Source organism: Microcaecilia unicolor, chromosome 3 (assembly GCF_901765095.1).
Source record: "Microcaecilia unicolor chromosome 3, aMicUni1.1, whole genome shotgun sequence".
In the NCBI taxonomy this organism is placed as follows: domain Eukaryota; kingdom Metazoa; phylum Chordata; class Amphibia; order Gymnophiona; family Siphonopidae; genus Microcaecilia; species Microcaecilia unicolor.
The window spans coordinates 2177645-2191323 of record NC_044033.1 but is presented as its reverse complement, the minus strand read 5'-3'; the positions used below and the strand labels follow the sequence as shown (position 1 = coordinate 2191323).

Genomic DNA, 13679 nt, shown 5'->3' with positions numbered 1-13679 from the left:
TGTAGTAAATTTAAAACAAATCGGAGAAAGTTTTTCTTCGCCCAACGCATAATTAAACTCTGGAATTCATTGCCGGAGAACGTGGTGAAGGCGGTTAGCTTAGCAGAGTTTAAAAAGGGGTTACACGGTTTCCTAAAGAACAAGTCCATAAACCACTACTAAATGGACTTGGGAAAAATCCACAATTCCAGGAATAACATGTATAGAATGTTTGTACGATTGGGAAGCTCGCCGGGTGCCCTTGGCCTGGATTGGCCGCTGTCGTGGACAGGATGCTGGGCTCGATGGACCCTTGGTCTTTTCCCAGTATGGCATTACTTATGTACAATAAAATAATACCAAAACTTATCCATTTTAAACGCCATGTTTCTTCCTAAGGATAAAATAATTATAACGGTATTAGTGCCGCACGTGCCTTCGACTTGCATCTTAGATGTTGTGCTATGCAGCTTGCACCTGTTTAAATCCCAGCGCACCTTATGTCAAGCGGGAATGGGTGTAGCCTAACTCCCATGCCGAAAGCCAGTTGATAATCAACATCATCCTCCATTAGGGCTAATATACTATATAGGGTTTTTATATTACAAATATGTTCTTACCTACATCTCAGCACAGCCTTTTTCATAACGCATATATACTTCTTATTGTCGTGCTATGATGCTGCCTAGTTCTCTCTTTCTGTATATATATATATATATATATATATATATATATATATATATATGTATGTTGTCAGAGCCATGTGTGTTTAGTTTTATATTATGCAACTATTATCTGTCAAGTGTATATATATATATATATATATATATATATATATATATATATATATATATGTATGTTGTCAGAGCCATGTGTGTTTAGTTTTATATTATGCAACTATTATCTGTCAAGTGTCTATTTCCTTACAATGCAATCTTCTATATTATCTACCACTCTCAGCTTTGGAGAGATTAAATAATGAAAATTCACCTTCTCCATGTGCAGAATATCTTTCAATACCAGGCCAGGTGTTTATAAGTTATAATAATTGGGTCTAATGGTCCTGGAGGGACCCATTCTGATTTCTCGCTCACTAATGATCTATCTATCCCTTCATTTCCGGTGGAAGCAAAAAACAATTTCAATTGCAATTTTATAAAAAAAATTGTTCTAAATTAGTTTTTAATAGAAAATAATCAGATTTACTATCTGGAATACATGAAAGACCAAACATATTTGGAGATTTTGATATTGCAAATTGTTTTGCTGTTCAGATCTCATGTTGTATTGTTGATGTCCCCTGTTGCTGCGTTGCCCTCTTCTTCGCTGACCTCTTCGATCTAAAAAAATCATTGATTCTGTCTGTAGTCATCACCACTAGATAAAGAATCTGAGGACAAATGAATCCTCACCATTTTCTGTTTATTCTCATTCCCTTCAGTTACTGGTTTCATCCAAATGTATACATGTCCTTCAGAACAGACCTTTTCATCGTGTCTAAATTTCTTAATTTTCTGCATTTTTAAATCAGATGGCAGAGGGCTTCCTCCTCTTCCTCCAGGACAGTCTAACCATCCCTGCCTCCCTTGTAGGCAAGGCGAGAAGACATCAGCAGCTAGAAGATGGAGGGCCACTGATGCTTATCTGCTTTAGGAAGCATATATACAAGGCCTGCAGGAATGGCCCCAGCAGCAAGGTGAATGGCACTGAAAATTGTCTTCAGAAAGATCAAGTGTTTTGATTATGGTAGCAGCACTAGAATTGGAACCTGTTTCATATGTTTCAGTCACTAGCCCTGTCACTTTTTTGCTTGCTCCTCAAGCACATACAAAAGCAGTTAGAGAATAAAACTCTGGAAAAAGAAAAGTACCATACAAATTAATTACAAAAAGTATTTTATTTCAGAGCAGCAGGTAAAAAACCCCCCCCAAAAGAAAACAAGCTCCTCCCAGACAGTTGTAAACATGTTCAGTAGAAACAATTGCAACAGGATTCTAATCTGCAGCCCCATAATAAAACACTACAAATGTGCAGATTAAAATGTTCAAACTTTAACAAAAAAACATAAAAATAATTATAGAAAATAAGGCATTACATTTTGAAAAGCTAGTGACAACTCCTTCATAGACCAGGCACTTTCAAAGCAGCCATGGGAGCTGGGAGGGGCTGCAGCCCTAGCTTTGACTCCTGTACATAAAGTGATAGGTTAACATTGAAATCAAAGGATGAACAGTACCATTATGAGCAAGAGAAATACACAGAACCGTATTAATAAATATGTAGGTTCCTTAGTGTCCTAATATAAAACAGCTTAGTATGGAATGATTAATACACAATGTTCTTTCTAAAATATGTACATGCAACAATGAGCATGTGCCAGAGAGCACACAAACTGACAAATGCAGGAACCTACATCCCAGGAGAGAAGCACAGAATTCCAATGCTGGTCTCCTGATAACTGGTGATGATGAGAAACTCCAATGTACTAAAACATGCAGGAAATCTACATTCAGGAGAGGCACAGAGATCTCCTGACCAGGGAGAGCTTGCACTTGACATTTTTAAGAAAGCTGGTGGGTGGTAGCATACAAAGTAATGTACGTGGGAACGAGAAACCCGAATTATAGCTACGTCATGCAAGGTTCCACGTTAGGATTCACGGACCAAGAAAGGGATCTAGGTGTCTTCATTGATGATATGTTGAAACCTTCTGTTCAGTGTGCTGCTGCGGCTAAGAAAGCGAATAGAATGTTAGGTATTATTAGGAAAGGAGTAGAAAACAAAAATGAGGATGCTATAATGCCTTTGTATCGCTCCATGGTGCGACCGCACCTCGAATATTGTGTTCACTTCTGGTGGCCGCATCTCAAAAAAGATATAGTGGAATTAGAAAAGGTGCAGAGAAGGGCAACGAAAATGATAAAGAGAATGGGACGACTTTCCTATGAGGAAAGGCTAAAGCGGCTAGGGCTCTTCAGCTTGGAGAAAAGGCGGCTGAGGGGAGATATGATAGAAGTCTATAAAAATAATAAGTGGAGTTGAACGGGTAGATGTGAAGCGTCTGTTTACGCTTTCCAAAAATACAATGTAGTAAATTTAAAACGAATCGGAGAATATTTTTCTTCACTCAACGTGTAATTAAACTCTGGAATTCATTGCTGTTAGCTTAGCAGAGTTTAATTGGGGTTTGGACGGCTTCCTAAAGGAAAAGTCCATAGACCATTATTAAATGGAGTAGGGGAAAAATTCACTATTTCTGGGATAAGCAGTATTGCCAGGTATTTGTGACCTGGATTGGCCACTGTTGGAAAGGGGATGCTGGGCTTGATGGACCTTTGGTCTTTCCCAGTATGGCAATACTTATGTACTTAAGTAAATCAGTATACATAAGATTATAATCCTGCATGCAGGGAAGTTTATCTGCAAAGTCCATGGAAAACACAACTACTAACCAGTCACCAGGGTGAGCACAGCAAGGCAGGAAAAAAGAGTCAAGTATTCATTGCCTTAAACAAGTGAACAAATTAAATTTCTTCTAACCCTCTGCAAGTGTGTGTGTCTTGTACCTGTGTTTTATCTGCAGATAGTTTTCAAATGTGCTAACTATCCTTCTAGTTTCTGCAAGCGAATGTAAAAATCCATAGAATCTTTAAAAAAGCCAGATAGTTATCAATCCTAACTTTCTGAGTCCTTAGCACATCTGACAAACCTCTGCTAAATTCTGATGTTTCTAGTCTGTCAATGTCTTTATCTAGTCCTGCCATTGGAAAAGACTATTAGTTGGCAGCAAATATAGCAACCAATAAGAAAGCAGTACAATTCAGTCAGAAACAACAAAGGAAATGAAATATACATCTGAATAACTTAAAATGAAGTCCAACACAGCTAGGGAATTATTTGCATCATATGTTGTGTCTGCTGAGTAGCTGGGAATGGTGGAGTAGTTGTGGGATGAGGAGAAGTTTGCAGGGGTAGATTTTGTGCATAGGTGCAGTATGCAGGAAGTAATTTTTGAGAGTAGAGACCGTTGCAGGGTGGTGAGGAAGTTGCAAAGGGTAGGTTTTGAGGTGGTATGAAAGCTGAAGGAGTATTTTTTTTTTGGGGGGGGGGGGGGCAGTATGGTAAGTTGAAAGAGTAGAGAGCAGGAAGATGTAGCTTGAAATGAACAATTCTTTAACTGTTAAAGAAGCTGGAACTCTCTCACTCACAGAAATGTACTGGGGCCATTTTTTTGTAAAGGTTCATTCCATTCAGTTAAATATTCAGAGTTATGTTGCCCCCCTAAGACATTCTAGACCAGGTGTGTGCAACCTCAGTTCTCAAGGCTCACAACCTAGTCGGGTTTTCAGGATTTCTCCAATAAATGTGCATGAGATCTATTTGCATGTCCTGCCTCCACTGTATGCAAATACATCTTATGGATATTCATTGTAGAAATCCTGAAAACCTGACTGGGTTAAGGCACGAGGTTGCCTACCCCTGTTCTAGACCCCTAATGTATAATTTGTACTAAGTTCCACTGGGTTGGAAAGAAAGAATGTAAAATAAACTAATGGGTTTACTAGAAAGCCCTTGTGGCAGCCATTTAGCTTTATTTTCAGCTTTCAGATCTATCTGCATAAGGACATTCACTGAGTCTGAGTCTTTCTCTAGCCCGAATCAATGAGTATCTTTAACAGATTTTTGAAAATTGAGTTTGGAATGAAAGGAAAGAACCCTCTATGAAATAGGACATGCTTGAGGAAAACACAACTAGGTTAAATGATAGAAAGTGCCCTAAAGACACAAAGGATGCAACAGAGCTAAGACTCGATTATGGGAGAACATGCCCCTGGAAAGGATGAAATAGGTGCAAAAGGGTCAGGAATAGCGGTAAAGAACAGCCATAACACAGAAGAGGATGGAGACAGCAGAGGTGGGAACAGCAAGTAAGACAGAAAACTGGTTGACACCTTTTTTGGGGATTTGTTATTATCCTGTTGGTCTCTGATGCTGACTTCCTCTCTCATGTACACTGATTGGTGAGTATAACTCTGGTATCGGATTACAATACTGAGCCTCTCCTTGGTTTGATCTAGAATGATTGACACGTGTAACCCTGGTTTCAGAAGACAGCACTGAGGCTCTCCCTGGTTTCCAGTATGCAAAGATAGGACTGTAGATTGCTGAGGTATTCTGGGCTGCTGCCAGAAGCACAGGAATGCAAGTTCACTGTTGTCCTCTGAATAGGAAAGGCCACGGCAGGCAAGAATCCTGCAGAACAATCTGCAGAAATATGTCTTTGAAAACTCTTGAGTTTTAAGTCATTCATCTGATTTTACGGGTCTGTAACTAAATTCAGACACTGAGGCTTTCCTCCTTCCACCTGCTAATTAGATTTTGCTGTCAGATGGGGTATCTCCAAGTGTGTTGGCTATCTCACTAAACGATGGACGGTCTTTGGGGCTGGAAGCCCAGCAGCGCTGCATTAATTTGTAGAGTTTGGATGGGCAGTCCTCTGGAGACGGCAGCTTCATCTTCCCATTCTGTAACCCTGAAAGTAAAGAACAGGTGTAGATGAGAGGTACATAATCTGTTACGTTCACATAAAGTACAAGCTGGTAGGTTCACAGTTTGTTCTTTGAACTAGGGATACTGGTGAGGGCCAGGAGGGGGGTGATGGGAGTTCTAATTGCTTCTGGTGACATCTAGTGGCTGGATGTAGGATTCTGGTGCATGGCCTAGGATAGTTGATCAGACAAAATAGGCTGGGGCTGGTACGGAGGAGGAAAGGGATAGAAAACAGAGGAAAAATATGACGGTAGTTGCACATTAAGTCTTATGGGCATAGGTACCCCATACAGGAGGCTTGGGGTGACTAAGCTTCCCCAAAGGCAATCATGACCGCCACAAGAGGACCCCCTGATTCTTATTTCACCAACTGTCCTGGGTTGCCGGCAGCTTTCCTCTCTCCCTCCTGTTCCATGTGGTCTGATTGTGCTTGCTAACCTACCTCAGTTGCTGCTAGGAGAGGCACCATGGCGATAGAAAAGTGCTGCCTCGGTCTACCCTGTGACGTGTCCTGCCCATGCGGAACAGAAAGTTGCATTGGAGGAGGCAGGATGCATCACCGGGAAGACCATGGCCCCGAGGCAGCTCCTTTCATTTACCACGGTGTCTCTGCCAGCAGTGATTGAGGCAGGTTAGCGAGCACCACTGAACCATGAGGGGAGGGAGGGAGAGAGAGATACTGGAACTGCATGGAGGTGGGAAGAAAAAGGGAGACACAATGGACTTGCAGGTGAGAGGGAGGAAGAACTAAGTGCTGCTGTGTTGGACTGGGAGGGAGGGACAGAGATTATTTATTTATTTATTGCATTTGTATCCCACATTTTCCCACCTTTTTGCGGGCTCAGTGTGGCTTACAATACATTATGAATGATGGAATTACAATTTGTTAGATTACTACTACTACTTATCATTTATAAAGCGCTACTAGACGTATGCAGCGCTGTACACTTGAACATGAAGAGACAGTCCCTGCTCGACAGAGCTTACAATTTAATTAGGACAAACAAGAGATAAGGGAATATTAAAGTGAGGATGATAAAATAAGGGTTCTGAACAAGCGAATAAGGGTTAGGAGTTAAAAGTTGCCTGGGCTTTTAGCTTAGATTTGAAGACAGCCAGAGATGGAGCTTGACGTACCGGCTCAGGAAGTCTATTCCAGGCATATGGTGCAGCAAGATAAAAGGAATGGAATCTGGAGTTAGCAGTGGAGGAGAACATAGTAACATAGTAGATGACGGCAGAAAAAGACCTGCACGGTCCATCCAGTCTGCCCAACAAGATAGACTCACATGTGCTACTTTTTGTGTATACCTTACCTTGATTTGTACCTGTCCTTTTCCAGGCACAGACCGTATAAGTCTGGCCAGCACTATCCCTGCCTCCCAACCACCAGCCCCGCCTCCCACCACCGGTTCTGGCACAGACCGTATAAGTCTGCCCAGCACTATCCCCGCTTCTTCCCTATCACCACTTTTGTGAAGAGGGACCACATCCGCCGTTCTCCAATCCCTCGGAACCTCTCCCGTCTGCAAGGATATATTAAACAAATCTTTAAGAGAACCTGCCAGAACCTCTCTGAGCTCCCTCAATATCCTAGGGTGGATCCCATCCGGTCCCATGGCTTTGTCCACCTTTAGCTTTTCAAGTTGTTCATACACACTCTCTTCCGTGAACGGTGCTCTATCCACTTCAATCTCATTTGTACTTTTGCCAGTCAATTGTGGTCCTTCTCCAGGATTTTCTTCTGTGAAAACAGAAGTATCTATTTAGCAAATTTGCTTTTTCGTCATCATTATCCACATAGCGGTTCGAAGTATCTTTTAGTCTCACAATTCCCTTTTTAGTCATTCTCCTTTCACTAATATACCTGAAGAAAATTTTGCCACCCCTCCTTACATTTCTAGCTATTTGTTCTTCCGTTTGCGCTTTCGCCAGACGTATCTCTCTCTTGGCTTCTTTCAGTTTCATCCGGTATTCCTCCTTGTGTTCCTTTTCTTTTTTTGTATTTCTGGAACGCCAACTCTTTAGCCTTTATTTTCTCAGCCACTTGCTTGGAGAACCATATCGGTTTCCTTTGTCTCTTTGCTTTTATTTACTTTCCTTACATAAAGGTTCGTGGCCCTATTTATAGCTTCTTTCAGCCTGGACCACTGTCCTTTCACTTCTTGTATTTCCTCCTATCCAATCAGCTACTTCCTCAGGTATTCCCACATTTTACTAAAGTCAGCATGCTTGAAATCCAGGACTTTGAGTTTTGAGTGGCCACCCTCCTCTTCAGCCGTCATATCAAACCAAACCGTTTGATGGTCACTGCTGCCCAGGTGGGCACCCACTCGGACATTTGACACATTATCCCCATTTGTGAGTACCAGATCTAGCGTCGCTCCCTCCCTCGTGGGTTCCGTCACCATTTGTCTGAGCAAAGCACTTTGAAAAGCATCCACAATCTCTCTACTTCTTTCCGATTCCGCAGACGGAACCTTCCAATCTACATCCGGCAGATTGAAATCTCCCAACAACTGCACCTCTCTTTTCTTCCCCAACTTTTGAATATCAGCGATCAGATCTTTATCTAATTCTTCCAATTGTGTCGGAGGTCTGTAGACAACACCCACGTGGACAGAGGTTCTATCCTTTCTTTTTACGGTGATCCATATTGCTTCTTCCTTTCCCCAGTTCCCTGTCATTTCAGTCGCTGTGATATCATTTCTCACATACAGAGCTACTCCTCCACCTTTACGCCCCTCTCTATCCTTCCTAAAAAGATTATAGCCTGGTATGTTTGCATCCCATTCATGGGAACCATTGAGCCATGTCTCTGTGATCGCAACTATGTCCAAGTCTGCCTCCAACATCAGGGCTTGAAGGTCATGAACTTTATTGCTTAGACTATGAGCATTTGTGGTCATCGCTTTCCATCTATATTTCCTAGTATGTGTTTCGGTTTTAGTGATTTGGGGGTGTCTTTTCTCTTTGGGTACCTTCATATCTTTTGTTCCACCTTCCTTGCTTTTTCTTTTTCTTCCGTCTCAGTTTTATTTTTAGGAACATCACAGTGCTGTAGTGGAGCAAAAGAATTCTGTAGGGGCAAAACTTGTGAGGGCGGATGCTTCTGCGTCACATAACGAAGCCTGCCTGAGCCTACTGTGAACCATCTATTCTTAGGTGGTATTATCCTTTGAGGCAGTGGTGAGAATTTGGTATGATTCTGTGCAGTATGATTTTGTGCAGTCCTAGAAGTTGCTTTAAGTGCATTCAATTCTTGCTTTACTTTGCTGAGCTCCTGTTTTAAACTAGCGAGCTGGGGGGGGTCATATGACGCGATGAGTGGGAGAAGACGCTAATTGCGCAACTCCTGCCTTCCCTGTGAATCTTTATCGAAAATTCGTCTTCAAAATTTGATATAATACCCCACAAACGAAGGTAATCGAAAGACTTTCAAACGAAGAATAGTTTAATACTATTTTTATTGACGAGAATGACATCTAAGATTACCAGAAAAGAGAGAGAAAAGACCCGGCCACCCAAAGACAAGATGGCGGCTCTGGCGAGCCCGGGGACATCAGCGGTGGGATCCGCGTGGGCAGCCGAGATCGTCGGGGATGTTACTCAGGCATTGAAAGCCATCCTAGAAAAAAAGCTGGGAGCGCTGGATAACAAATTGGAACAATTACATGACAGCGTAACGCAGATACAATTGGACATGGGGCAATATCAACAGCGGGCAAGCGACACGGAAGACCGTGTGGGTAAGATGGAAACAGAAGTAAGCTGCTTACAAAAGCTAATCGCTACTTACTCTGACAAGCTTGAAGACCTCGAAAATAGATCGAGGCGTAACAACCTTCGCCTCGTGGGGCTCGCAGAAGACCTGGGAGAACGAGACCTGGCCAAATACCTTGAGACATGGCTCACTAAAGAACTACAGCTGCCGATAGCGCTGGGCCCGCTGCGTATTGAAAGGGCACACTGGCTGGGCCTTAAGCAGGGAGCAGAAGGGCGGCCCAGGGTGGTTATATGCCGCATACTTAATTTTGCCCTTAAGGTAGCCATTTTGCAGGCGATGCGAAGCGGAAAAGACTTGCACAGTGGCAATCAGAAGGTCTTATGCTTTCAAGATTATTCGGCCGTGGTAGCAGCGCAACGAAAGAAATTTTCCTCAGTGTGCTCGGAACTGGTACAGCGAAAAGTTAAATTTGCATTGATGTATCCTGCGAAGCTACGAGTGAATCACCAAACGGGAAATAAAATATTTACCACAGCAGAGGAGGCGAAAGAATTTCTAGAACAACTGGAAGGAGAGAACTGAGGCGCCACTTTACTCACACGAGGGAAGTATAAAATTAGAAGAGCTAAATAACTAGAGCACCAATCGATGGCACCAGATTCAAGAATCTGAGGAAAGGGGGAATAGGAGGAGTAGGCTCTTGAACAACACTAGTAGGCCTACTAGTGTTGTTCAAGAGCCTACTCCTCCTACTCCCCCTTTCCTCAGATTCTACTTTTCGTAGGAATTTGTGTACCTCCACCCTTGTGGTGGTTTGGCTTGCTTACCAGATTCAAGAAACCTCAACTTTCACCTTAGAGTTGAAATTGGGTTAAACAAAAAATAGCAGAACTAACACTAAGATACAGAAAGGATATAATACAGCATTCAACTGTGAACATGGTCCCACTAGCTGACTCTAGTGCCCTGATGGCGAACCTATGACACGCGTGCCAGCACTGACACGCGCAGCCATTTTCGATGACACACGGCGCCGCCGCAGTGTGGTCCACCCTCCCTCCTCGCTCCCGGAAACTGACCTTGGGGCCTCCTTTCGCGTCGCAGCGGGCAGCGGCAAGGCAGGCCACTCCTTCCTTCCGTGTCCTGACCTCGCCTGACGTAACGTCCGCGAGGGTGGAGCACAGAGGGAAGGAGGAGGGGTCTGCCCTGCTGCTGCTTGCTGCGACGTGGAGGGAGGCTTTAAGGTTAGTTCCGGGCCCGGTAGCGGGTGGAGGGGGGGCCCGGCGACCTTGGGTGGGCAGCGATCTCGGGTAGAGGGGGGCCCGGGGGCGGTCCTAGTAGCAGTGATTTTTCTTGAAGTGACACACCACCCGAGTTATGCTCGGTTTTTTGGTGAATTTTGACACACCAAGCTCAAAAGGTTGCCCATCACTGCTCTAGTGTAAAAGAAGTGGGAGAGCGACCAAGGATACCAGAAACTGGAGGATGTTCGATAATGAACAGTTTTATTAATAATTTAAAGACTCGACACAACGTCATGTTTCGGCCGTCAGGCCTGCATCAGGAGTCTATAAAAACATACATTTATATAAAAAAGTGGAAAAGACAAAGTATAATACACGCAAAAAAATGTAAAACAATAAGTTTGTAAATTAAATAAACTTATAAATTTTGAAAATTTATGTGTATCAATATGGTCGAAGAATTTTTAAGGAATACACACAAATACAAGCTAAAAACATACTATATGTGAAATGGCGATGCAATAGATGTATTTCAAAAGCAAAAAACATCATGCAAAAACACACATAGAATTGAGCAAAAAATAACGAAGAAATATAAAGCACACGTGTGTTGATTAGGGGAACAAATAGTTAAAAGCCTTGATGTCATAACATAAAAACTTAGGTGCCATTATATGTACAGCATTAAAATGACATACATATTAAAACTATTTAATGTAAAATACATGTAATGTGATGTCACTGATATGAATAAGTGAATGACGAGATGCAAAGTTAATGGATAAAATTATATAGAAAAAATGGCAAATTTAGATATCTGAGATAAGGATAACATCAGACAATAAAAAATAGAAAATACAAATCAAAAAACAAAAACTCCAATATTCTATTTAAAATAACACTGACCTGCTTTGCGCAGTGCTGCGTAGCAATGGTGACGACAGACCTTTTAAAATTTTACAGCTGTCAGAAGATATGAAACATAAAATGTAAGAATGAATGACACCTGGTGATTTGATATAAAAATTGTGTGATATGTTGGGAGACACTGACCTCTAGGGCAAAATAGATAAGAAGATAATAAAAAAGGAGGAAAATACTGGTGGAAAAAATACTGATTGTATGGGTATTCGTTAAATATTGACTGTGTTAAAAAGAATGTTCATAGAAATGGCCGGTAGTCAATCTCGTTGTTTAATCCATCAGGTGTCAGGGTGTTAAGATCAAAAATAAGTTTCTGTTCTTCCTGTAGCAGTTGTCTATCCAGGTCGCCTCCTCTCCATTTCCTGATCTTGGTTTTAAGTGATTCAAGTCTAACCACTGCCCCTGTTCCCTTATATTTCTGGTAGTGTTTGAGTTCCCTGGTTTTCAACTCTCTGCATCATCTTTGTTTTTCAAGCACATTTAGTTGTGTACATATTTCTTCATTATTCTTTTCAACAGACTACAACGTTACGTCCGAAGGATTATCTTCAACGTTATTTTGCAATATTTTGCCCTAGAGGTCAGTGTCTCCCAACATATCACACAATTTTTATATCAAATCACCAGGTGTCATTCATTCTTACATTTTATGTTTCATATCTTCTGACAGACAGCTGTAAAATTTTAAAAGGTCTGTCGTCACCATTGCTACGCAGCACTGCGCAAAGCAGGTCAGTGTTATTTTAAATAGAATATTGGAGTTTTTGTTTTTTGATTTGTATTTTCTATTTTTTATTGTCTGATGTTATCCTTATCTCAGATATCTAAATTTGCCATTTTTTCTATATAATTTTATCCATTAACTTTGCATCTCATCATTCACTTATTCATATCAGTGACATCACATTACATGTATTTTACATTAAATAGTTTTAGGTTTAATAATTTTTATTGATGAATGCATCTCCAAAACAATTCCATATTAACATAACATCTCAGGCATTTAACATTGCCATCCTGCACTAATACAGCAAAACCGCTATCATCAATTTTTCTTTTCTCCCCCCCCCCCCCCACCTTCCCTCCCCCCCTCCCCTCCCTCCTCTAAATTACTGTATTAATTAACCCTGGCTTATGCAAGCAATAATGTCATAAATAGCTATTATCAACATCTCTGTCTGCGATTTCTGAAATATATCCATTAGTGATCAGAGTATTATGCAATGAGATTTGTGAACAATAAATGCAAATCCCTGATATCATTCTGTGTGCTTGGTTTTATTCATAATGTAATAAAATTTAAAAATAAATATATATCACTGATGTCGTTCTGTGTACTTAGCTTCATTCCATTACTCTATTATATCAGCCTCCGTCAGCCAGCAAGTCATCACTCCTTAGCAGGAGAATCACAGCAGTCCTGCATTATGTCAGTATCTCAAACAGGCTTTACTGGTTATAAATTAAATTGATCTGCATCTTGCATATCCAGGCTCCGCTTACCAAGCTGTTCCATTGCCATCCCATAATACACCCAGAACATCACTCTCAGAATCCTCCATTCATACCAATAGATACATATCGATACGATAATACACTCTTTCCCCCCTCATTGCATGTAACCCCCTTCCTTCAGAAATCACATTCCTTTATCTGGTCTCAGTTTCATCAATTGCAGCATAAGCCCAGCACACATCCCCCCCTTTCCCTCCCTCCTCCCTCTTCCTCCCATCACCTCACCCACCCCCCTCCCTCCCACTCCAGCCTACTCTACCCAGTCTTCTTCCTTATCCCAAGCTACAATGAGAGTGAGTTTACTAGTAAGCTGCGGGCTCTACCTGACAGGGCCTGCACATATGGCTCCCAAATCTCCCAGAATCGTTGTTTACTCCTAGGGCTTCGATGTACCTCACGCGCCTCCAGCAGCACCAAGGCATGAAGTGAATTCCTCCACTGCCAGAAAGAGGGTCCACTTTCCTGGGTCCAAAATTGCATAATACATTGCTTCCCTATTATTATAGCCTTATACATAAATATACCTTCTGTATGTTTCAGATTTAGCCCTCTCCCCCCTGGACCCAATATTAGATTTTTAGGTGCCCATCTAATTGTCTTATGAATTAATGTCTCACAAAATTTCCTAATATTATCCCAAAATTCCTTAATGTCCGGACACTCCCACAGCATATGATAAAGTGATGCTCTCTGAAAGTTACACTTGCTGCACTGTGGTGTTGTAAGTCTACCAGCATGGT

General features: G+C 41.8%; 1 protein-coding gene across 2 annotated transcripts in view; it reads right to left on the bottom strand.

Moving 5' to 3' along the window:
- Positions 1–4387: 4387 nt before the first annotated feature.
- Positions 4388–13679, bottom strand: part of PTK7 (protein tyrosine kinase 7 (inactive)) — a 370128-nt gene continuing 360836 nt past the window's right edge. For both annotated transcript variants that reach the window (XM_030195698.1, XM_030195699.1), the window contains exon 20: positions 4388–5512. In XM_030195698.1, the coding sequence (XP_030051558.1) occupies positions 5352–5512 (161 nt within the window). In that variant the 3' untranslated portion in view covers positions 4388–5351. The remainder of the gene's footprint in view (positions 5513–13679) is intronic.